General features: G+C 37.2%; 1 protein-coding gene across 1 annotated transcript in view; it reads left to right on the top strand.

The window, feature by feature from the left end:
* Window positions 1–26,544, top strand: part of LOC148953567 (cytoplasmic dynein 2 intermediate chain 2) — an 83,582-nt gene that overhangs the window by 10,191 nt on the left and 46,847 nt on the right. Inside the window, exons 3-4 of the mRNA XM_089088007.1 lie at window positions 4,139–4,345; window positions 14,428–14,546. Coding sequence (XP_088944133.1) covers window positions 4,139–4,345; window positions 14,428–14,546 — 326 coding nt within the window. The remainder of the gene's footprint in view (window positions 1–4,138; window positions 4,346–14,427; window positions 14,547–26,544) is intronic.

Raw genomic sequence — 26,544 nt, 5'->3', positions numbered from 1 at the left:
AATAGGACGGCGACTATCACATATTGCCTTTGGCCCTTTCTTTTGCAGTAGAACAATTGCGGCCTCGCACCAAGAATTCTGGAAATGTTCATCTTGCCAGGTAGCGGTTACGATCCTCTGGAAATAATCTATGAGTGGTTGACACTAGAATTTTAGCAGTTCTGCTTGCATTCTGTCTGTTTACGGCTCTTACAGTAGCGGTTACGGCGCTTATCTGTCTTTAGTACCCGGATGGCCTCTAAAACCTCAGAGAAGAGGGGAGGTGGAATAGGGTCTGAGGCAGTAAGAGGAAAGAGGTTAAGGACGGTAGGGTTTTGGAAGGATATTAGGATTAAGATGCTCTTTGAAATGCTACATCTATCTCGAGTGGGATGCCTTATATTCTTTGTAAATGGGAGCCGTTTTTATATCACCAGTGTGTAGGAATTGAAACTTTTCCTGCTTGGTAGCTTGTTCACACTATTTGCATCTTTCTTTTATGTAAACACTATGGGCTCTACGTTTGGCTTTTCTACGTCGCGCTTCAACTGTTTATATTTGTCCCTACTCTCTCTGTCTGACTTGTTATTGTGACTGCACTTCTGAACGTATAATAAGATAATTTTGTTGGGCTATCCAAAGCTTTTTATTGTCCCTTTTTGTTCGTAAGCTAAAAATCATGACGCCACTGATGTTGTTAGAGGTGTTGGTGACCAGTTTATGCTTACCCTGCTTAAACATAGTTATAGGGGTATTTGACCGGTTATCCATTATATGGGAAGACAGTCCCGAGATGTAGGTCTGACAGATTTTGGGGTCTTCATGGATATGGGTGCCAAAACGGGTGGGAATCTTGTTCAGATTTTTGTGCAGTTTAAGAAATATCTTCAGTGCAGAAATGACTAGGGAATGGTTGCTGTCAAGATTACTAACAGAAAGGGTATGAGTATCTAGTACGGACAATTTCCACTGCCTACTGAAGATCACGTAATCAATAAGACTGCGGGTTTTTCCATCTGGTAAGGTCCATGCCACCTTTTGGTGTTCTCTGTATAGGAAGACAGTGTTAGCAATGGTCACATCTCGGCAGAACTCAGTAAACCGTTCTTTCCTCTTGCTAATTCTTCTAAAGCCAAACTTACCCATGACATCCTCGCTTCAGGCAACAGTGGTTCCAACAGCATTATTGAAGTCACCAAGGACAAGTGACAGACGATTTCCACGTATCCACGATTTCCACTGCCTACTGACGAGCACATAATCAATAAGACTAGGGGTTTTTTCATCCGGAGAGTTCCATGTCATCTTTTGGTGTTCTCTGTATGGGAAGATAGTGTTAGCAATGGTCATATCTTTGCATAACTCAGAAAAGTGTACTCCCCTCTTGCTAATAATAACGAGGATGCTGACATCCTTGTTTTCAGCAACAGTGGTTCCGACAAGATCAATGAAGTCATCAATGACCAGGACAACGTTTGTTTTGGAACGGCACCAACTAGGCTTTGCGGTTTAAGATGGAAATTTCCGGACTCTTCAACTGGCTTACTGGAGTCTGGAGAACAGGCTTTGATGATTGTGATGTTGATCGATGATTCTTTCATTCTTTTCATAATAAACCGTTCTGACACAGGTGTCACGGAAATCAGGCATCTTCGTGCTCTGCTAGACATTAAACAGCCAACACATTGGTGATGGACACCATCATTTCTTCCAGATACTATCAGACTAGCATTTTTTGATCTTTGCCAAGGGTAAGTAGGTGTGTTTCTAAGAGTCCCACGATATCCCATTTATATCGGTTCAATTGACTGTGAATGACATATATTTTGCCTAGTTTTGCAAGGGTCCTAACTTTCTGGGTTCTAATACATAAAATCGATTTCGAGGAAAACATAGCCTCCAGGGTTTGAGTTTCCAACGTTGGTAAAACATCTCTATTTGCCAGATGAGGCAGTTACCATCTAATGGTCTTAGTTGGCTACCCCAGATGGGGTAGCTATCATCTCATGGTTTTTGTTGATTTCCCTGAACGCAGTAGCAGTGGTTCTCTTTCTTGGTGGTTGGTATTTCACTATTTTATGTTATGAAGAAAGGCGGTTTCTTAGCTAGTTTAAGACACTGGTAAGCCATTCCTCTCAATCCCTAGCAGGGACCAGCAATATCTAATGCTGATACCTTCTGCTGACCTGTACCACCAACAATTTATCCCATTGCTAGGAGAGGATTTATGACTTTAAAGTCAGCCACTATTCCCACGGTTCCGATAGAACACTTGCGTTCTGGGTCTCACAGGCCTTTGTGGAGTACAGTACAGAAGAGAAAAAGAGAAAGAGCCACGCAGGGTTTTGGTTGCAATTGTGGAACGCTTGTGATCGACCGTCTCCCGGTGCTTCGTTTATTGTCAACCAAAAACGAAGAAAGAATACAAATCCTGGTTACATAATGCAAGACTCAAGGCGTGGGATGTTCCAAACAGTAAAACGACATGGAACAGAATTGTCAATAGCAGTAAGTGCAGTACTCCAGCTCAATCAGAATTTTAGCATATGAATTTTTTATACCATTATATTGTCATGTTTTCCGTATTTAACCAGTTTGATCAGAATCATTTTTCCAATATACTTATTTTAGCTCTGCTTGTGTTTTAGTCAAGATAGAGTCATTGGGATTCGGTTAAGCGATTTATATCGGGTGATGAAGAAAATAAAATTATTAGATCATTCTGATTGCCCTGGCCTATTTTTTAGGAATTTTGCTTTCAACAACCAGCCCATGGTTGTTGCTTCACCAATGGGTTCAACAACCCATTGCTGTTGAGCCACGTGTAGCTATTATTTAAGATTTTTATGGCCAAAAATTTGGCGGAGCTTGTCAACAAATTTTACAGCTTAGTTGTATTCAGTGGCGCATTCAGAAAATAATTATGGGGTTACTGGGCCAACCAACAGAAAACTTAAAAAATTTCTTAGAAAAATGATATTTTAAGACATTGCCTTAAGTTTATTTTAGCTCTTCGAATGCAAGTTTTGAGTAGGGACTAAGGAATGCTTTAAGATTTAAATAATTATATTTTATGATATAAGATTGAAAAACAGAATAGGATTTTTTTTCTGGAGGGGGGGGGGTTACAGCCTATTTACACCCCCCCCCCCTGTGGGTGCGCGCCTGGTTGTATTTAAGTATGATTTTTCTTCAGATTTACATACACTTGCAAGTGTTAGAACTAGATGTATAGTTGCATATATATTTACGGATAATAGCTTGTGGTATTGTTCAGTGAATGTTAAAATGTGTATCGAAAGCAGTTTCAGATTTATGACCTTCCAAATACATAATAATAAACCTTTCTGACAGAAATCTCCTTTTTTATGACATTAAAAAATCCCAATTTACAGTCATTTCAATAACTTAATTTTAAGGGACATTTTAAATTCCTCTTTTTTGAATAGCGCCTATGCTGAATCTTATTTTGTGTTTGTAATGGTTAGCATTTTATTTATACTTGACAAAATTTCTTTCCTTGGAACTTATATTTTTCCTTGATTAGGAAACAGCATTCGAATTTTAGATTACATAAAAATTACGTTATGGCTGAGAAGATGAAAACAGTTGTACCACAGAGGGATAGAAGAAGTGGACAAGAAAGGAACTCTTTCCCGAAATATAATTGTGTTTCATTTTTTATATATTTCTTAAAATTTGCTCGTTTTTAAGGATATAAAAACGTTAGATCTTTGGGGCAAGAGCAGATTGGTGCGCTGGATTTAGGATTCTTTGTCCATGAGGGCGAGGGTTTGAATCCTAGTGTACCCAATTATTTAATTTGTGACAAGGGTCAGTGATTTAACTCTGTTAGCTCAACCAGAGTCGACCCAGCTCTAAATGGGTACCTGCAGAAATATGGGGAAGGTAAACGGGAAGGGTGTGCGAAAGCACTGGATGGTCTCCTGTGTTGAAGGGCCAAGAAACGGAGATCAGCACCGCTGGTAGGGACTATAAAGTTCAATACCGTATTCTTTACCTCTCTATCTTACCTACCTACCCTCTGACACATCTTGTGTTTAAAATAACTGCTGATCTTTAATATTGTGTTTTTTTTGTGTTTTTCTTTTTGATCTTTTCTTTTGTTTTACTTTAGCTGTTTTTTTTATTATTTAAGACTGAAGCAGATATCGTAGTTGAAGAAAAAGAATGTTCAAAAGAAGTGAATCCCTTTCGGCTTCTTTCCTTTTTACAAAAGATGCTACCAATAGTTGAGGCTGAGATAGAAGAGGCAATACAAACCTCCGCTTTTAAAACCTTTCGTGAGGAAGGCCCTTCAGCAAAGATGGTGGCAGAATTTAATTCATTCATTGAATCTGAAACTGTGAGTGCAGTTTTCATTTATTTTTATCTTTCATAGCAAGTATTGTGACAGTGATGTGACTATTTGAAATATTTCCCCCACCCATCAACCTAAAATTTGACAGTACAACTATTATTGTTTATTTTTTGCAAAATATTGTTGTAAATCTAAATTGTAAATAAAAATCTTGATTATTAATAGAACATCACACAATGTTTTTTAAGATTATTCCTTAATTAACCAAATAAATGAATAGCAATTAAAAACAAACTGAAATTAATTTAAAGAAAAACTCGTTTTTACAAAATATTTTTTTTTCAAAGAAAAAATAAGAGTTTATTTTAGACCAAAGGTGGGGGTAAATAATGCAAAATAATAATTCAAGCCTAAAACGAACGGAAATCAATATCAATAAATAAGTAACACCCAGAATAAACAGAAATTATAATGAACAATCCATTCAAACTTAAAAGAGATTAAATAAAAGAAACAAGTTTTTTCAATCGAAAGTAAGGAGGAACATTAAAACTTGAAACGAACATAAGTTATTACGTATATCAGGGGGTTCGCCCTCTTGTCAATACCTCGCTCTTTACGCTAAAGTTGGAATTGTGTTCCAATTCTTTAAGAATGACCCCTGAATAACAAAAAGTTTAATTAGAATAAATAGCTCTTTTGAAAGAAATAAAAAAACTTTAGCGTAAAGAGCGAGGTATTGACAAGGGGGTGTACCCCCTCATATAAGCAATAATTTCTGTTAGTTTTGAGTTTTGATGTTGCTCCTTGCTTTCAGTTAAAAAAACTCGTTTTTTTATTTAATGTCTGATCATTTTTAAATAACGTTGGGAAAACCGGCGCCCCCTTCATGAAAAATTCCCTTTCCCCATGAAAAAAATTCCTCCATGGATAGGTCATCCCACGTAACTTACTCCCTGACCCTCCCCTACAAGTAAAATTCCCCCTGAAAACGTCTGTATACTTCCTAATAACCAATACTAACGGTAAACAATGGGCAAAAATTACAACTAGCAACCCTTCCCCTGGCGACTGTGGGGGAATTTTGGTCCCTTAAAAAAGGCACCAGAACTTTTAATTTCAGTTTGAGTGAGCTCTCTTGCGACCTTTGTATCGATACGATCACCCTGAAAAAAAAAACAAAAAAAAACTAATAAACACGCATCCGTAATCTTTCTTCTGGCAAAAAAAGTAAAAAAAAATTCTGCATTTTAAAAGATAGTGGCTTGAAACCTCTTCAGTAGGGTTCTCTGATACGCTGAATCTGATGGTGTTATTTTTATTAAGATTCTCAGGCTTACAGGTTTTAATGGTTATAACAAAACTTTATGAAACTTATATGTTTGACAACAGCATAAAAATCCAATTCTTTTGATGTATCTACTGGTATCAAAATTCCGTTTTTTAGCGTTTCGAGTACTAGTGAACTGGGTCGCTCCTTACTTACAGTTTTTTTTTACCACAAACTGTTTTGTAGAAATTACGACGAGTTTCGAGTACTAGTGAACCGGGTTGCTCCTTACTTACATTTTTTTACCACAAACTATTTTGTTGAAATTACGACAAGCCGGAGGCAGGATTAAAAATTACAACTATTCGGAACAGGACTGACCCTCAACAATCCCCAAAGACCTGACTGTCATTTACATTTTACTGAAAATTTTTTTAAAGGTTTTTCTTTTATAACGTTATTATAGCAAACATTAATGAGGGTTCCAACAATAAATAGTCCATTCTAAATTCATTAGATTTTCTCTCTAATGTTGGTATCATAGTGACTTTTTTTGCCTTTTGTTGATGTTTAGACAATAAAAAACCAATAGCTTGAAATTAAAATTGTATTCAGTAAAGTAGCCTAATAATGACGTCCTGATCTTGAGCAAAGCTTAAAGGGTGTTAGTCCTAATCCCAGGCTAGTATTTTTAAAAATTATTATTGACAGATTTTTTTGCTTACCAAAAACTGGACGATGTGATTTATCGTCAAAGTGCAAGTTGCCCTCCTTACTTACTTACTTAAGTCCCACCCGTGCTTGAAGGTCGTCTTGGGGCCTCTTTCTTCGTAATGGCATGGATTTGCCTTTTGTATGCTTCACGGTCTTCTGCTAGGTGAAGAAGGTCCGAGAGGTGGTGAGGTGCAAAGTTTTCCTTCCACCTTCTCGGGGGACGACCACAAGGATGAGAACCGTAAATTTGGCCTTCGAAGGTGATTTACGGGAGACGGGACCGACTCATCCGTTGTACGTGACCAATGCATTGAAGTTGCTGGAGCTGGATCTTCATGAGAATTGTTTGTTGTACTTATAGTCGCTCGAGAAGTTCGACATTTGAGATTCTATCAAGGTAAGTGATCCTGGCGATGCGGCGGAGGCACTTAGTTTCAAATACTGTGAGTCAATTGTTGTCATTTAGCTTCAGCAACCATGTTTCACATGATTAGATTGTGATGGGGATGATTAGGGTATCGAAAAGTCGTGTCTTAGGCTGCAGAGACAAATCCTTGCTTCGCCATTTGAGCATAAGGGTTTTGAAACTGGAACTCGCGAAGGCGAGACGTCTTTTAATGTCTTTTGATAGACTATTGCCGCTGGTGATCAAAGTACCGAGGTAAGGGAACTCGTTGACCCACTGGATACTCTCTCCATTAAATTTCAGGTCTGGCTTAACTGTGTCCTGCTGCTTTCGTGAGCAGAGCATAGCCTTTGTTTTTATACATTTATGATCATTCCAAAAGAAATAGTGGCTTCGAGGACGTCGTTAGCAACGGCTTGTAGATCCTCGGGTGTTTCAGCCATTTCGTCAATATCGTCGGCGTAGGCTAGTTTATCTATCTGAACACCCCCTATATGTGCGCTGCAAGTTGTTTTCACCAGGGATAAGACTGCTGTGAGGAAAAGGTTGAACAGCTGTGGAGACAAGAGGCATCCTTGAAGGACACCTGCAGACGTCTGGAAACTGTAAGTGAGACCTTCACTAGTCATGACGCGACTCCCAAATTTGGAGTACATATCTTTGATAAGATCTACTAGGTTTCATGGGATTCCGTAATGGAGGAGGATACACCAAAGGCCATTTATCCAAATAAGGTCAATTGTTTGCCGAAAATTGATGAAGAGCTGATGCAGGTCGTGACCAAATTCCAGATTTTTCTCTAAAATTAGGTGAACAGTGAAAATTTGGTCAACAGTCGATCTCCCAGGGCAAAAACCAGCTTGGTATTCTTGGATGACTAAGGATGACACGGCAATGATCCGTTGGAGTATAATTCGGGTGAATATCTTGGCAGTTTGACTTGTTAGGCTAATAGGACGGTAAATATCACATATCGCCTTTGACACCCTTATTGTGTAGCAGAACAATTGTGGCTTCGCACCAAGAAGTTGGGAAATGACCCTTCTTGCCAGGCAGCGGATACAATTTTGTGGAGAAGATCTGTAAGTGGTTCACACCGGACTTTCAGCAGTTCTGCCTGTATTCTGTCCGGGCCAGGGGCCTTGTTAGCCTTCAGCACTTGGATGTCATCATCGACGTCGGGATGGAGAGGAGGTGGGCTGGGGTCTGAGACAGTAACGGGAAACAGGTCCAAGACAGCAGAGTTTGGAAGGATATCAGAATCAAGCTTTTCTTTGAAATGCTTCATCCATCTCGATCAGATGCCTTCTGTGCGTTGTATCTGAGAGCCGTTTTTATCTAGCAGTGCGAAAGAACTGAGACTTTTCTTGCTTGTTAGCTCAGAAACTCTCTTATACATGAATTGTGAGCCGCCTTTCTTAAAATCAGACTGACACTGTTCACATTCGTCTTTAATGTAGGTGCAATTGACTCTACGGGTGGCTTTTTCTACAGCACGCTTCAACTGCTTATATCTGTCCCTGCTCTCTCTGTCTGACCTGTTATTGTCTTTTCGTTTTTCAGCACATAATAAAATAATTTCGTTGGTTATCCAAGGCTTTTTATCATCCTTTTTGGTTCCTAGGGCGGAAATCGCTACTTCGCTGATGATCTTAGAAGAGTCTGTGACCAGTTTATCGATATCCTCTTTAGATAGAATTATAGTAATATTAGAAAGAAGGTCCAATATTTGGGTAGACAGGTCATCGATGTAGGTCTGGCGGGTTTGAGGGTCTTTGAGAAGATGTGTGTTGAAACGAGCAAGTCTCTTATTCAGCTTTGCGGAAGATTTCTGGTGTATCTTTAGTGCAGACATGACCAGGGAATGGTCGCTGTCGAAATCGCCAACTGCAAGGGCAATAGTATATAGCACAGACGATTTCCACCACTTAGGGACGAGCAGGTAATCAATAAGATTACGGGTTTTCCATCCGGTGAGGTCCATGTCGCCTTACGACGTTCTCTGTGTTTGAAAAGAGTATTGGTAATGGCTAGATCCCTGTCTCTGCAAAATTCAATGAGGCGTTCTCCTCTCTTTTAAGTCATCCAAGGCCAAATTTACCCATAACATCTTCGTTTCCAGCAAAAGCTTTACCAACAATAGCATTGAAGCTGCCAATGACAACAACAAGGTCTTTCTTGGGAACTGCGTCAATTAGGCTTTGCAGTTGAAGGCAGAAATTGTCAGACTCTTCATCTGGTTTGCTGCAGTCAGGAGCGTAGACTTGTATGATTGTGATGTTGATCGGTGATCCTTTCATTCGTATCATAATCAACCGTTCTGACACAGGCGTTACGGAAATCAGGGATCTTCGTGCCTTAGTCGACATCAAAAAGCCAACACCTTGGCGATGGACGCCATTGGTTCTCCCAGATACTATCAGACTAGTGCTGCTGATCCTTTCTTCACCAGTGCTGGGGAGGTATGTTTCTGAAAGTCCCACAACATCCCATTTATATCGGTTTAGTTCATTTATCGGTTTAGGATAAGCTCTATTTTGCCTTGTTTAGCAAGCGTCCTAACGTTCAGGGTTCCAATAGATAAAATCAATTTAGGGGAAAGCATAGCCTCCGGGGTCGGAGTTGTCAACACTGTTAAAGGGTCTCCATTCACGAGATTCTTGGTCGTCAGATCGTCAGTTGCCCCTGACGCGGTAACTTCGTCGGTTGCCCTAGACGTGGTAACTTCGTCGGTTGCTCCGGACGCGGTAACTTCTTCGGTTGCCCCGGACGCGGTAACTTCGTCGGTTGCCCCGGACAAGTTAGCTTCGTTGGTTGACCCGGACGCGTTAGTATTGGTTCTCGTTCTTGATCGTTTGTAATTCATAGTTTTTAATAAGAAAGAAGGTTTCTTGGCTAATTTCAGGACGGCGGTAAGCCAATCCTCTCCATCCCTAGCAGGGGACGGCTATATCTACTACCGATAATGCTCCCTTCTGGCGTCCTGCATCACCTGCAATTTTCCCATTGCTGCGAAAAGGTTTGTGACTGGCGGAGCGTATCCATACGCCGATAGGCCCTGCCCAATGTACATCAGAGGGGCCTTCCACCTCCTCCCCTGAATTTATGGCCCCCTGACGGGGGTGCTCCAGCTATATTTCAAGACCCCCAGAAACCGGGTCCTCCCTTGGTCCGTACCTCCCTACCGGGAAGTTCCCACCATATCTACAGGACGATCTTCTATCCACCCCTTGGGGACGCGCTGAGTGGCCTGGGAGAGGCCCCTACTGAGAAGATACTCAATAGGCACTCAGAAGCTGCTCTCCGCTGTCATACAAATCACTCCTCAGAAATCACAAAACATTTAAGTAAGCTATTGAGTTTTTATCCTGACGATCATGAGCCAATGATTGTTGATGAATGCTTACATTTAAAATCCTTCTTGGAACAAAATACTAACGAAGAAAAAAAGCATGACTCTAACTGACGTTAGCAAGGATTTGTATCTTTTTGATGCAGTTAACGTCACTCCAAACATTGACATTACCTTAAGAATGATTCCTAGAATGCTTACCATAAACTGCACAGGAGAAAAATCCTTCTCCACCCTGCGTGAAGCGAAAAACTACTAAAGATCTTCAAACAGTTACGTCAGATTGACATAATTATCCCTGCTCACTATTGAGGGAAGGCTGACTCAATAGATGCCATGCGATGACATAATAGACTCCTTTGCAGGAAAAAAAAACAAAGAGAAAGGCTTTATCAACTGCTTTGAAAATAGATAGTCCCACTTACAAAATATTGTATAATGCTTACATGTAATTATGTGTTGCTATTGGATTAAGCTTATTTCCAATACCTTGTTGGTTTATTTAATTTACTTAATACCTCCAACGTATAAATATTTGACTCCTAAATTATGATCATTGGTGAAGTTATTTTGCAGTAAAGTAAAAATTATCATCATAAATATTATTTTCTTAAGGAAAATTGACCCTCCCTCCTATGGTAAAAATACGGAGCGGAATAAAAGGCTTGGGCCTAGAAGCGTCAAAGCTTTAAATTCAGCCTTACCTACTCTGTTGATCTCTGTTCTTTTCTCTGCTCTCTGTTCTTTTCAATTGCTAACTGACTATTAATCGTAATTTCTGTTTGTTTTGGGCCTTCATTATTTGTTGCATGTGGTTTCTGTGCTTGGCTTTGTTTGTGCTCTTAAAGTCTTTTGTTTTTAATTGATCAGACAGTTCGTTCTAATGAACAATAAATCAGTATGACTCGGCTCAATAGTAGCCGAAACGGTAATAAAACAAATTTTGATAACAATAGATACATAAAAAGAATTGAGTTTTTATGCTGCTTCGAAACATACTAAGTTCGTTTAACTTTATGTTACAAATAAAAAGTTACGAGCGCGAGAAACTTGTGTATCTCGATGGACAGAGTCGAATGCTTTCTCAAAGTGCATGAAAATTAGGTAAAGCTTCTATCTCCACTCGTCTATTTCTTCTAACATCATTCGTAGTGCAAAAAGTACCAATCTATGTAAATACACTGTTAAATTATGGGCCATTTTATGACCAAACACCGTACTGGTTATAACTAGATAGCTTTAACCACGAACCTGCTGCAATCTGTAGCCATTACTGTTTTCTTTTCCTACACCAAATCTACCTAAGCTAAGATAACATCTATTCCTATTTCTAACGACCTCGGCGTTAAAATATCCTAATAAAATCACCATATTTCTACCTGGGACTTGTCTATTTGCTCCTGTAAGTGTGAGTAAAATTCATCTGATTCACTAGTATCTCCGTCATTTGGTTCTAGAGGGCCATATACTACTATAGCTGATACCCTAAACTTTTTTGTCATAAGATGAACGATTATTATTCTATTATTAATACACCCAAGCCTAAACAAGAGTTAGCAGCTTCTTTGTTCATCATTAGCCCTATTCTTCTGTATGTACCCCATCCTTCCTGCCTGAGTAAATACATTCTACATCACCTAATTTCATGCTTTCTACCCTGGGATATGCGTTTCTGAAACTCTTAACAAGTCCAGTTTGAATCATCTGAATCGTCAGTCCAAACGTCAATATGATATTTTTTTTTAACGTCGTAACATTCCAAGTTTCAATTTTTATATTGTTTAAATCATTGAAATTGATTTGTCCTCAGGAAACACAATTGTTTTGGATACTAGCGCAGGACGGAGACCATCTTTGAAAAAAAGAGAGGGGAGTCAAGTGATTCAGTTTATCAGAGTAAGATTCAGTATATCAGAAAACCCCACTGCAGAGGTATCTGTTTCATACATGCTAAAATATTGGATTTCATATTTTTTGAAAGATGAAAGATCATGAATTCGTGTTTATTTGTTTCTTTTTCCTCCTGGGGATGTTTGTACCAAACTAGTAGTCCTAGAAGATCAAGATGGGACTTATTTGATCAGAAATAAAAAATTATATTGCTGATTTTAAGCGAACTATAATATTGGAGGGCAATTACCCCTCCTCCTACGTCCTTTTCCCCCAAAGACATCTGATTTAAATTAAGAGATATCTATTTAGTTCAGCATAGTTGAACGGTCTAATATCTATACCTTTGGGTATGAAATGACCCCAGACCTTGTGGAGAAAAGGATGTATGTTGCGCAATTTGCTCATTTCACACACCGTGGTTCACATACAGTATTTGTTATTGGAAAACATACATAAATTTTTCGAGGTACTTTCTAGGAGGTTGGGGTTTTCCACAGGGAGAATTGTTCTGGGACGGAAAGTTTCCAGAGGAAAAATTATACGGTGGGGAGGGGGTACTAGGGAAAGAGATTTCCTGTCAGTTTTCAAAGAACAGTCAGAAATTGAACAAAAACGTTTTCTCAACTAAAAGTTAAGACAAGGATTAAAACTTAAAAGAAATAGAAATTATTGCTTATGCGAGGGTGACAGCCCATTTCTCAAGCCTTGCTCCTCACACTGAAGCTTGACTCTCTTTAAACAATTATTTAAAAAAGAATACTCAAATTTAAAGCCTGTTGAGTTTGAATGAAAAGTGTTTTAAAGAACTTTTAAGACTTTAAAATAAAGAGTGGATGTTGAGGAAATTTTATACAGTGGCGGGGGGGGGGAGGGTACTATGGAAAGAGATTTCCTGTCAGTTTTCAAAGAACAGTCAGAAATTAAATAAAAACAAGTTTTCTCAACTTAAAGTAAGGAGCAGGATTAAAACTTAAAATAAAAAGAAATTATTGCCTATGTGAGGGTGACTGTCCCTTCCTCAATCCTTGCTCCTTACACTGAAGGTTGCCTCTTTTTTTAACAATATCATACAAGGGCAGGACCCTGAAGCTTTTTAGTAAAGTGAATCAAATATATGTTCAAAATATATAAAACTGAGGACTTAAAGGGTAGGTAAAATTTGACAAGTATTTTCATAAACCTGTGATAAAGTCTATTGTGTCAAATACCAGATGTTAATCCATGGGAACATATCTTGCGTAGAATTGTGGGATTTTTTTTTTGTTGGTTATCTCTATGAATTTAATGTTATGGACACATAAAATCTATTATGATGTGTTTCTAAGATATTAATTAGTAACTGAATGGTTCAATTTTCTTTGGTGATCTGTATATTTTCCTTATTGACAATTGTAAATTTTTGTTCCAGAAGTTAGATAAAAGGATCTCCGTTTGTTCCTGCTCAGGCAAAAAAATGTTCAGAATCAACAAGATTCGCCTCAAGGGCTAACTTCGTAAATCAACTGAATGTGACGTTTATACTCTTTTAGTTTTGATATTGCACTTTACCTTCCTCTGAAGGTCGAAGTAACAAAAAAATGGGAAGGGGGCATAAGAGTCTGGGGACCCTCGGTGGTTGGTCCGAGGGGAGTCAGCGTTGGAGGAGGCATAGAGGATAATAAGTTCCCCCAAATGACCTTACTAATTGATTAAGAGGGATCAAAGTTCGTTAGCGTGAAACTTTTTGCTTAGAATGTATTTCTAAAAACACCATAGCGTAAATAACTTGCTGGTTCAGTCCACTAACGCTTAACCGATTTTTCATAGGAAACCTCGGGTCTCAAGTTTGAATCCTATGTCAGGCAAATATTTAATAAATTCAATGGAAACTGCTTATAGGCTATAAAGAAAAATCCTAACCATGTTCACTAAAGAATACGTAATAACAAAAAATATAATGCCATAAGCGCTTGTAATCGTATAAAATATAGATCTTTAAATTTGCGAAAACCCCACATCCTTGACAAGGTCGTTCTATTCAATAGATTTAAAATCTTCATATGTTAACTTTAGACCTTTAAATTTGCAAAAACACTTCATCCTTGACAAGGTCATTTTATAGCAATAGATTAAAATTTCCATATTTAAACATAGTGACTTTAATTCCTGTATCAATGAACTTTGAACAATTCCGGTAATGACGATTTCGCTACCCGGTAATTCCGGAAGATACTCCTGAGTACTCGTGAGCCAACCTGGATGATAATGTCGTCAGAAAAACAGGTTCGAGAGGCTGGCGAAGAGCCAGGTACACTCCCTATGTGTCTGATCAGATCCACAATTCCAAGAATACTAGTAATATACAAAAACTATCCTGCTAATTTATCCCATAACAGGAAATCTTAAAAAAAAACTCACTGTTTTTACTTTTGTTTTCTTATCTCCTTTAGTTATATTTTGTTCAACTGTATGCATTTTTGTTCAAAGGTGAAACTGTTTACTTTTTTTTATAGAGCCAAGTTTCTTCGGTCGTTTTCAATTCAAGATTCACTATAGCTATAGGCTATAAACAGTCAGAACATATCACTTGGTGCTCTCATAAGTCTATGATAATGGTGCACTTTACCATGAGGTGAGTGCAAATATTAAGATTGCTTGCCTGCATTGCTAATGTAGATTTTACTATTAAAATCCGAAAAAAGGGAATATTGTTAAAAATGAAAAAAGTGATGAATTAAGAAAGCCCTTATTGAAAAAATGTGATATTTTAATCGTTTGCTATTAAAATTCGAACAGAATATAAATTGTTAAAAAAAAGAAAGAAAAAACATGAAGTAAAACGTTTTAATTGAAGAAATGATATTGAAACACTAAGTGTTTTTGAATTCTAGAATTTTTGACATAAAAGATTTTTGCTTTGAAATTTGGAAAACAAGAATCGTAAACTGCTTAAAAGTGAAATAAATTACGATGTAGAAAAACCTAACTTGGAGGAATGTGGCAATGAATTGAATAAAATGAGAAAAATAGGATTTTTATCTTGAACGGGCCTTCGCTATTAAAATTCGAAAAGAAGTGAAGATTGTTCAAAATTGAAAACATTATGAGATAGAAAGACTTTTTTTTTGAAAAAATTAGATTCTTAAATCCTTAAATTTTTCAGAAATCTGGAATTTTTATATTCAATAAGAAGAGAAAATTGCCTAGAAAAGGGCAGAAAAATTATGAATTAGAAAAGCTTTAATTTAGAAGTTTGTGAATGAAATGCTTAATTTTTTCATAAATTTAGGTTTTTGACATAATGTGGATTTTGCTATTGAAATTTGAAAAATAAGAATCGTAAATTGTTAAAATGTGAAATAAATTATGAAATAGAAAGACTTGATTTGTTGAAACGTCACATTGAAAGGCTGAAATTTTTTAAAAATCTCGAGCTTTTGACATAAAAGGGATATTTCTATTTTGGTTCAAAAATAAAAAATATTAAAACGAAAAAAATTGAAGTGAAAAACTTTAATTCAAGGAATATGATGAAAAAATACCGAAATCCTCAACAGTTTAATTTTATTTCCATGAAAATTGTTTTTCTATTGAAAAAATTGAAAAGTGCCTTAGTTATCAACACCTTTGGTCCTCAGTTTTATATATTATGAGCAAGCGTTCGATTCCGTTGATAGAAGAGCTTTAGCAAAGGTCTTATCTTTGTATGGTATACCAGACAAATACATTAAAGTGATTAGTGCTATGTAGGAGAATATCACTGCTACGGTTAAGGTAGGGAATGAGGTCAACAGCTGATTTTGTATTGAATCAGGAGTTAAGCAGCGTTGTGTTCTATCTCCTTTTATATGGATCATTTTAATGGACTTCGTCTTAATGAGTACAGGAAAGGCAATAATGATTTAAGCACCTAGATGAATGTGTGAGAAAAATGAATTAACTTTTAGTGGTTTTGCGAGTGCAGGGTGCTAGAATAGGTCTGAAAATTAATGTTAAGAAGACCAAGTCAGTAAGGCTAGGAATAAGTGTAGATACAAAGGTGACATTGGGTAGCGAAAAGATTGATCAAGTGTGCAGCTTCACTTACCTTGGTGGTATTGTTAGTGAAGACGGTGGGAGCAGTGAAGATGTTAAAAGTAGAATAGGCAAGGTTCAGGGTGTCTTTTCACAGTTAAAAAAAAGTTTGGAAGAATAAGAAGATAATTCTGCAAACCAAGATTAGAATATTGGAAGGTACAGTGACGACAATGGTCAAATATGTCTGAAGCATGGGCGCTCCGAAAAGAGGATGATGTTTTCCAAAGAAATTGCCTACGGATTCTTCTGGGTACCCGGCTGACTGACAGTATTTCAAAGAGTAGGCTGTACGAAAAATCTGGTTCTATCCGGCTTTCTAGGGCTGTAATGAAAGAAAGGTTGAGATGGATAGGGCATGTTCTGCGGATAAGGGATGACAGATTGCCGAAAATTAGCCTTTTCGGCCAACCGTCTAGGGCTAAACGGAAAGCAGGTCGTCCTCGTCTGGGGTCGGAGGATGTTATAAAAAAGAATTTAAAGGAAATGGGATCTTCCTATGACGGTGTAAAGAGAAAGGTTTTTAATAGATTGGGATGGAGGAGGAGCATGCGTAGCTGTGTTGGCCTCAGGCGGCTTGGTGCTGCGGTGAGTCGTTAGTAGTAGTAGTTCTTGTATGAAATAAAAAATAAGCAGAAAGGCCTTACTTGAAGAAATTTGATATTTAAATCATAGAATTTTCTAATAATATAAAACTTTTGATGAGAAAACTGTGTTTTGCTGTCAAAATTTGAAAAAATAAAAATTGTTAAAAAAGGAACGTAGATAATGAAGTGGAAAGCCTTTACTTGAAGAATTGTAATATTTAATTCCCATAATTCTTTATAAAAAGGTAGATTTTTTAAATGAAAATTGGTAGAAAATTGGTAGTTGGAAAATTGGTCCCAGCAGTATGTGCAAAATAGCTGAATGAAGGGTTCAAAAAACATTTCCTACAGTCTATTCAGTTTTCATTTCTTTTGTCTCTTTTCTTGAGTTCATTTTTTTATATTTATAGGCTAATAGGAACATGAATGACTAGGACCCCGTCCTCCGTAAAAATTATGTTGGTTTTCTATAGACCGGACAAACTTAGAAACTATCATTTTTAGCCAAAAGCTCCTTATTTCCTTTTTCACCTGGGATTTTCTTCTCACGGATGAAATCCCCTCAAAATATCGTCTTTTAAGTAATTTAAAATTTTTATTTTTAATTTATCTTTAGTTGATTATGCCAAGGAAAGGGGAATATTACCATCTAGTTCTTATAGAGTCGTAAATTTACTGATACTAGTAAGTGACTTTTTCTCTGGGAAAGTTCTGTTGATCTTTCTGCTAGCCTTCGAATTACTAATTTTTGACCATTTTAGATTTTTTTTTGTGATTGGCCCCTCCTCTCTAAAAAAGCCTGATTATTTTCCTTTTAAATTAATAATAGCTTACTTTTTACCCAAGAACATAGAAAGCCTTCCTTTTATTAATACTTTTTATGGTCATTTTGTCTCTTTTTTTTTATTTCACTCGTAACTTGAATTTTGTTAGACTATGATTATATTCCAGAGTTTTATTATGTATTCCCTTGCCCATAAATCATCTCAAATTATTTTCATGTCAGAAAAATGGAGATATTAATATTATTTAGATAAATGTATTTATCTAAATAAAAAGAACCATAGAAATATATTCATAAAATGGCAGGGGGTTCACAATATCGCCCATCAATAGTCTAGATCTTCATTGAGCCCTATCCGACCATATATTTTCTTTGTTTAGACAAAAAGGCCCAAGATTTCCTCTGTATTACAGACAAGTGAGGTTTCACAACGTTTCCACTACAATAAACGTACCTGAATTTGTCCTAGCCACGAGTTTTTTCAACCTTCATCAGGTTTATACCAGTTTTCTTCCTTTAAGCATAACATCTGGATATACATAACATGTTTCATAACATTCACAAAAGTTTTAATATATTGCATAACAGGTTCATACGGAGACCCTAAGCGCAAGAAATGATTCTAGAAATTTAAATATAACTTTTCTTCAGGTGAAGTTTTTCAATATCATACTTTTATTCGTTTTTTTTTACAATTTAGGATTCTTGTTTTTAAAATTTCAATAGCAAAACCCTTTTCATGTCAAAGTTCCATGTTTCTTTAAATTTATGGATTTAAATATAACATTTTTTCGATATAGCCTTCGACTTCCGATTTCTAAAATCTGCAGCATTACAATAACACATTACCTGAAGAAAAGCCTATTTTCTTCATAAGTATTGTCCCTTTTCAATAATTTTTACTTCTTTTTGAATGTTAATAGCAATAACAACCTTTTATGTAAAAAAATTTTATGTTCCAAATTTTTAAGAAATTTTAGTATTTGAAAATCAAATTTCTTTAATTAAAACCATTTTACTTCATATTTTTTCTATTTTTCACTATTTTTTTATAATTTCAAAAGCGGAAACCAATTTTCATTTTAAAAAATCCACATTTTTAAAGAATTTCGGAAATGATATATTACAGTTTTTCAAGTGAAGGCTTTTTACTTCATCATTTTTGTTTCTTTTATAACAGTTTTTCTTTTTTCCAAATTTTGAGAGCAAAACACCGCTTTACCATCAAAAGTCAGTCAAAAGTCATCAAAAGTAAGGCCTTTCTGCTTATTTTTTTTTCATTTATAACAATGCACTGTTCTAGATTTTTGAATTGCAGTGGCGAAACCCATGTCATGTCATGATTCTCATCTTCTTCAATTTTAAAGGCTTAAACACTTATTGGATGTGTGGGTACCGCTGGCACCACTTATTGGAGGTTTAACCTACGGGGGTCACCACTTGTAAAGGCAAAAATGGCACAAACAGATGCTATGCCACTTACTGGAGGGGGAGATCCCTCGTCGGCCCAAAATAGTGAGATTTCCGTGGTTACTCCAACGGTTCTTTATTAACTAGCGTGATCGGATGGTCCAGGGTCACATTTAAAAGCCAAGGTTTACCAATAAGATTTATAACTATCTCTTTAAACTCGACCTAGGCTGAAAAGTTAAAAGAGAACACAGTATAAGAAAAAGTCTTACTGTATTCACTTCACGCTGTATAAGAACTGAACTTAAAAAGGGAATTATTTCTCCCAGCCCACTCCGCTAGCCGCGTGTCTGCGACATGGGGTACGGGGTGGCAAATAAATTTTTCCAACCAATCCTAGGACTTACTAACTTACTCGTCAACCTCCCTAACTGCGCAATTTCTTTACTCGTGGTCTATTAAGCTACTACGCAATTAAGAGGGCCCAAAATGGCGTCACAAAATAAAAGGAAAATTATTAATTATTATTCGGGGAAGGAAAATAATTAAGGGGCCAAAAGAAAGGCATCTGGGAGGGACATTTATCTAAACAAACTGGGACCAAGGGTTCCAACACCTCCCTCCTAATATAAAGGGCCCGCATCTCCGGTAGATTAGCTGGAAACTCAGACATAAAATAAATAACACCAAACTTAAAATCACTAAACTTGTTTATCTTCTCTTCTACCAATGCCTGTGCTTCCACCGCTTAGCTCTGGATCGGTCGTCCTCGACACGGCTCTACTGTAGGACCACCATGGTCTAGATCGTGTAACATCCGCATTTGATTTTCAAAGTTGAAGTCCCCAAGATTCGTAGAAATTCATTGTGCACAGCACAATCAAAAAAAAAAATTTTCTTGCTCTCACGAATTTACATTTGAGAGGAGCAGAGAATAAGTTCCTTGCACTTTCGATGATGCCAGCCATCTTGAAAAATTGGCTGCACTAGCCTCTTAATTTCCATCTGTGGAAACAACCCCACATCTCAATAAAAAAGTAAATTGCCCCTTGGCATAATTTCAAATAGTCTAAGGCCGAAAATACACAGGCCTGTGAAAACGATAGGAGTTCAGGAAAATGAAGTAAGAATCTGAGCGAACCTTGAATCGCTTTTTTCGGTGTCGTGTCCCCTAAAATAATTGAATGAATAATGCTCGGCGATGAGGGATGAAGATAATATTGAAGACTGGAAAGACAATGCTTCAGTAAAGGGATCACAACTTGTCGGCCAGTTGTGCATTGAGGAAAAGGGCAATCCAGGGATCTTCCCCAAGGGATTCCTCCCCCTCAAAAAGGAACAAACCCTCTTTTGAGTTGATCCGACCAATATCAGATTCCTTCTCAAATTTCTTTCATCCAACCCAAATTTCAGCACCTTTCAATCTTTCCGTAACCCATTTTTGACAAGTCAATTCTATGTCAGGATTATTTGTAGTTTCTCTTAGTATGTCATGGGTCTTCTTCTCCCTCCTAAGTTTTTCCGTTTTATTGTAATTTTGCAATTTTCCCTGTGGATCTTGGACCTCTTTGTCCCCCCTATTATTTATTTTAACTAGGCACAGCCCAGATAATTTTTTATTTTTCGCCACTGCAGGCTGAATCTCAAGATTTTTTCTCTTTTTTACACTCCTCTTTTCATCTCTACTTTTCTCAATTTTGTCATTCGCACAAAATAATTTGTCATTGTTAAATCTGATTTGGACTCCAGTGTCCACCATCTTTGACTGCATCACTTCATTGTAGCTGCGTTTAATATCTCTTTTCTCTCTTTTACTTCAATTTACTTTTACCACAGAAACAAATATTTCATCATCAAATGGGAATTGAACTCCGACATTTGGTTTTTCATATTCTACTTTAAATTTCTCGATTTTTTCGAGGAAAAGCGCGTACAATAAAGTTCTTCTCATTTTTCTTTGGTATAATCAGTGTTTCATTCTGGCCTGTACTTGTTAGCGTCTCATATTCATTAAAAGTGTTCTCAAGTTTTCTATTATCTGTAAATTTTCCTGAAAAATCATTCTCGCGTGTCTTTTTTTTCAATATTATGTTGTCTGTTTACTTCTGCATCCCATTTCTGTGGATTATCAATATTTCGAACATGCGTATCAAGTATTTTGTTTTTCCAACAGGGTGGCACAGCCTCCCCATTTGTTTTATGGGCCGGTCCACCTCCCCGCCTTTTCAACGAAGTAGCATGATTTTCCGTCTTAGCATTTAATGTTTAATAAATGTCTGATAATCTCTCACTCATTGACATTTCCTTATGGGCTTTAATTTTTTCCAACCGAGCCTGATGGTATATTTCATTCACTTGTCTATCTTTTTCAATTTTGTCCATACGGGCCTGATGAAGTATTTCATTGGCTTGACTATCTTTTTCAATTTGATCTATCTCATCCTGTAATTTTTTCATATATACTAGGTGCTTTCTTTCGGCTACCTCTCTGGCTATCCTCTCTTTTCTCTATGATATTTAATATACGTTGTCTCATATCTTTCTCCCTTTCTTTTCTATCTCTCTCTCTTTTTATTCTATGGGCTTCACTCGCCCTTTTCGGTCTTGAGTTAATCTTATCTCTGTCCAAAATTATTTCAAAATTCCATGTGTCATTATTTCTTCCTAATTCATTTTCTGAATTCATTTGTTCTATATCTGTACTATCTCTATCCCGCAACTCCCCTTCATTTGGCACAGCCTCTGAGGGGTAATTTCGTCTTGTTTTTTCACATATGAATTCTTCCTTGTCTATTTCGTAACCCCTCATTTTACCGCGTATATTCTCTCCGATTATATTATCTTTAATTCAATTAGTCAATCTTGGTAAGCTCAAAAACTGTCACGCAAAAATTATGGTACGCAATAACTATTGTCAATTATCGGCTCCGTGTAATAGTATTCAACAAATTTTCAAATAACCGAAATATCTTGACTTCATTAGTGATTAAAGACTTCTTTCACAACAAGCAGTTGTACGCGAGTGAAATATATCTCCGAAAAACGAATTAACAGGGGTTGGACGAGAAAATAATAAGAAAAACCGCGCGAATATTCCACTAGTGAATTAGCTGGAATAAAATCAAACAGGGGAACTACCCTATAAAACAATTCACGTATCCTCCCTGGATACTCGTGTTCCAAATATAATCTCCTCCTCGGCAGATTACTCAATGGGACAGGTGTCTCCCGACTTCCTTGTCCAATGTGCGCACAAACTAACAAATCCTCCTAATTTGCCGTCCTCAATACTCTTATAACCTTCGTCACTGAAGATTTTATCTAAGTCTGCCAATGCACTCAAATAATAACCCAACTTTCAACGTTTTCTTATCTGTCCTTAAACCCTGTAATACTTTTAAATACGGAAATTTCCCCACTGTAAAGTAAACTCATTAATTTCACGTTATTCTTTTTTATATTTGTCTAACAAGGCACACAGCCCATTATAGACCTTCGTAATTCTATTAATTGATTGCGTATTTTTTTTTTATGTGTTACCACAATAGGCTACTTTCTAGACCAAATTAATCCGTCTCTTCCAAAACGCAAAATTCTTTTGCTTTCAGTGCTGTTGATAGGTCCTTTTCTAGCTGCCACCACTTATTGGATGTGTGGGTACCGCTGGCACCACTTATTGGAGGTATAACGTACGGGGGTCACCACTTGTAAAGGCAAAAATGGCACAAACAGATGCTATGCCACTTACTGGAGGGGGAGATCCCTTGTCGGCCCAGAATAGTGGGATTTCCGCAGTTACTCCAACGGTTCTTTATTTACTAGCGTGATCGGATGGTCCAGGGCCACATTTAAAAGCCAAGGTATACCAATAAGATTTCTAACTATCTCTTTAGACTCGACCTAGGCTGAAAAGTTAAAAGAGAACATAGTATAAGAAAAAGTCTTACTGTATTCACTTCACGCTGTATAAGAACTGAACTTAAAAAGGGAATTATTTCTCCCAGCCCGCTCCGCTAGCCGCGTGTCTGCGACTTGGGGTACGGGGTGGCAGATAAATTTTTCCAGGAAATCCTAGGACTTACTAACTTACTGGTCAACCTCCCTAACTGCGCAATTTCTTACCTCGTGCTCTATTAAGCAACTACGCAATTAAGCGGGCCCAAAATGGCGTCACAAAATAAAAGGAAAATTATTAATTATTACTCGGGGAAGGAAAATAATTAAGGGGCCAAAAGAAAGGCATCTGGGAGGGACATTTATCTAAAATAAACTGGGACCAAGGGTTCCAACAACTTCCTTAAATTAAGACCTTCCTATTTCATCGATATTTTCGCCTTTTTTTAGTAATTTTTCCTTTATTTCAAAGTTAAATAGTTAAATACCTTTTTTCTTGTAAATGAATTAAAAAAAAACTTTTTCCACAAAATTTTTGGAAAAAAAGTAAGGAACTCCGTTAAACAAAAAATGAGCAAAAATAAAATCAAATAATCTACCAAGCGTGAAACTACCACAAATCAGCATCGACAAATAAATGAAACCCAAAACGAACAGAAATTACAATAAATAACTGAGTCAAACTCAGAACGAGCAGAAATTAACACAAGTTGGGCGCAAAACCCCTATGCCTTCCCTAGGCCAGAACAAAATTTGCACTTTACAGAAAAAAATATAATTGTTTTAAATTTTATAACTTTAATAAATCAAATAATATTAACATTTTTATTACTAAATATCAGTATATGTATATTAAACTGACAATGCACATTCATTTCTAGTTTTTTAGTTAAGTGCAAATTTTGTTCTGGCCTTGGAAAGGCATAGGGGTTTCGCACCCAACTTATGTTAATTTCTGCTCGTTTTGAGTTTGACTCGGTTATTTATTGTAATTTCTGTTTGTTTTGGGTTACATTTATTTATCGATGCTGATTTGTGGTAGTTTCACGCTTGGTAGATTATTGTATTTTATTTTTGCTCATTTTTTGTTTAATGGAGTTCTTTACTTTTCTTTGACAAAACTTATTTTGTGGAAAATTTTTTTTTTAATTAATTTCTGTTCGTTTTATATTGACATAGTCTTTTCAGGGAGAAAGAAAATATTACTTTAAAATCTTTTAGTTTTTTAAGACTTTATAGTTTGGCCTGCTATTTGTATGCTGGAGAAAAATTCTCAGCAATTTTTAACAAAATACACCCTTTTAAAAATCTGGACACAAATAGCACTGTTTAATTTAGTTTCATACCTCCTCTAGTTGACCTAAAATGGAAAACTTGATACCATCCGCAAAAAAATCTGTTTACTTTCTTTGATAGCTTGGATACACTTACGCTATTTTGATTTGGTTGAATTTTAAAAGCAGAAGTAGCCCCGAAAGTATGAACATAATACCCTCAGTCATTTTTGGGATACTGCTGAGATGACTTATTGGGAATTAGCATTTTCACAGTGCATTTTGATTTAATCTTAATGTAACATTTAGTTTTTAAACATAATGGACAAATGGGAGGGTGGGCGTGAGAGGGTGGGAGTGGAACGGAGATTAATTGCCCTTTAATCACTTTCGACTATTAGGACGGGCATCAGCCCTTTCTATTTTCAATCCAATGAGCCCTTTCCTAAGTTCCTACGACAAATCCTTCGATACTAAGTGCCCTGGTCTAAACAACAACAACAACAAAAAATATCACTAATCATTTTCGTCTATTAAGAAGGGTACTAGCCCTTTGATTTTCAAATCGAATTAGCTTTTTTCAAGTTTCTACGACAAAGGTTTCAATAAAAACCTTATATGCCCAGAGGAAATTACTTATAACCCTTGCCCTGAGGGTTGTGGATGTGTTTGGGGAACAATGGACGTGGGGGGGGGGGGGGCCTAGTTGCCCTCCAATCATTTTCGACTATTAAAAAGGGCACTAGCCCTTTGAAGTTCCAATCAAATGAGCTTTTTTGAAGTTTCTACGACAACACCTTCTATAAAAACCTTATATGCCCCCAGGGCATAACTTAAAACCCTTGCCCTGAGGATTGTGGGGGAGGGTTCTCCTCAGAAACATATTTTCTATCTGGAAATAAACTATGCTGAACAAAATGGCTATCTCAAAATTTTGATTGGATGTGTATGGGGGAAGGATGGGCGTTGGGGGGGGGATCTAGTGGCCCTCCAATCACTTTTGACTATTAAAAAGGGCACTAGTCCTTTGAATTTCCAATCGATTGAGCCCTTTTTGAAGTTTCTACGACATTGCCTTCTGTAAAAACCTTATATGCCCCCAGGGCATAACATAAATCACTTGCCCTGAGAGTTGTGGGGGAGTGTCTTCCTCAAAAATATATTTTCTATCTGGAAATCAACAACTCTGAACAAAAGGGCTATCTCAAAATTTTGATTGGATGTGTTTTGGGGAATGATGGGCATGGGGGGGGGCTAGTTGCCCTCCAATCACTTTTGACTATTAAAAAGGGCACTAGCCCTTTGAGTTTCCAAGCGAATAAGCCGGTTTTGAAGTTTCTACGACAACGCCTTATATAAAAACCTTATACGCCCCGAGGGCATAACTTAAAACCCTTGCCCTGAGGGTTGTAGGGGAGTGTCCTCCCCAAAAACATAGTTTCTATCTGGAAATCAACTACACTGAACAAAATGGTTGTCTCAAAATTTTGATTGGATGTGTTTTGGGGAATGATGGGCGTGGGGGGGGGGGCTAGTTGCCCTTTGAATGATTTTCGACTATTAAAAAGGCCACTAGCCCTTTGAATTTCCAGTCGAATGAGCCTTTTTTGAAGTTTTTACGACAACACCTTCTATAAAAACCTTATATGCCCCGAGGGCATAACTTAAAACCCTTGCTCTGAGGGTTTTTGGGGAGTGTCCTCCTCAAAAACATAGTTTCTATATGGAAATCAACTACACTGAACAAAATGGCTATCTCAAAATTCTTATTGGATGTGTTTGGGGGAATGATGGGCGTGGGTGGGGGCTAGTTGCCCTCCAATCGCTTTTGACTATTAACAAGGGCACTAGCCACTCCAATTTCCAATTTGAAAAAGCCCTTTTCGAAGTTTCTACGACAAATTCTTCGATACGAAGTGTAAAACCCTTGCCCTGAGGTCTGTGGGGGAGTATCACCCTCAAGAACATATTTTCTGTCTGAAAATCAATACGTTTAACAAAATGGCTATCTAAAATTTTTTTTTGCTTGTTTTTGGGGGAACGATGGGCTTGAGGGGACTGGAGGGCTAGTTGCCCCCCAATCACTTTCGACTATTAAAAAGGGCTCTAGCCCTTTGAAATTCCAATCAAATGAACCTTTTTTGAAGTTTCTACGACAATGCCTTTTATAAAAACCTTATATGCCCCCTGGGCATAATTTAAACCCTTGCCCTGAGGGTTGTGGGAGAGTGTCCTCCTCAAAAACATATTTTATATTGGGAAATCAACTACGCTGAACAAAATGGCTATCTCAAAATTTTGATTGGATGTGTTTGGGGGAATGATGGGGGTGGGGGGGCTAGTTGCCCTCCAATCACTTTCGACTATTTAAAAGGGCACTAGCCCTTTGAATTTTGAATCGATTAAGCCCTTTATGAAGTTTCTACTACAAACCCTTCTGTAAAAACCTTATATGCCCACAGGGCGTAACTTAAAACCATTGCCCTGAGGGTTGTGGGGGAGTGTCCACCTCAAAAACATATTTTCTATCTGGAAATCAACTGGGATGAACAAAATGGCTATCTCAAAATTTTGATTGAATGTGTTTGGGGGAATGATGGGCGTGAA

The sequence above is a fragment of the Artemia sp. Qi Xiang Cuo genome, chromosome 4 (assembly GCF_049724085.1).
Source record: "Artemia sp. Qi Xiang Cuo chromosome 4, ASM4972408v1, whole genome shotgun sequence".
Lineage (NCBI taxonomy): Eukaryota > Metazoa > Arthropoda > Branchiopoda > Anostraca > Artemiidae > Artemia > Artemia sp. Qi Xiang Cuo.
This window is presented reverse-complemented; position numbering and strand designations above follow the sequence as displayed.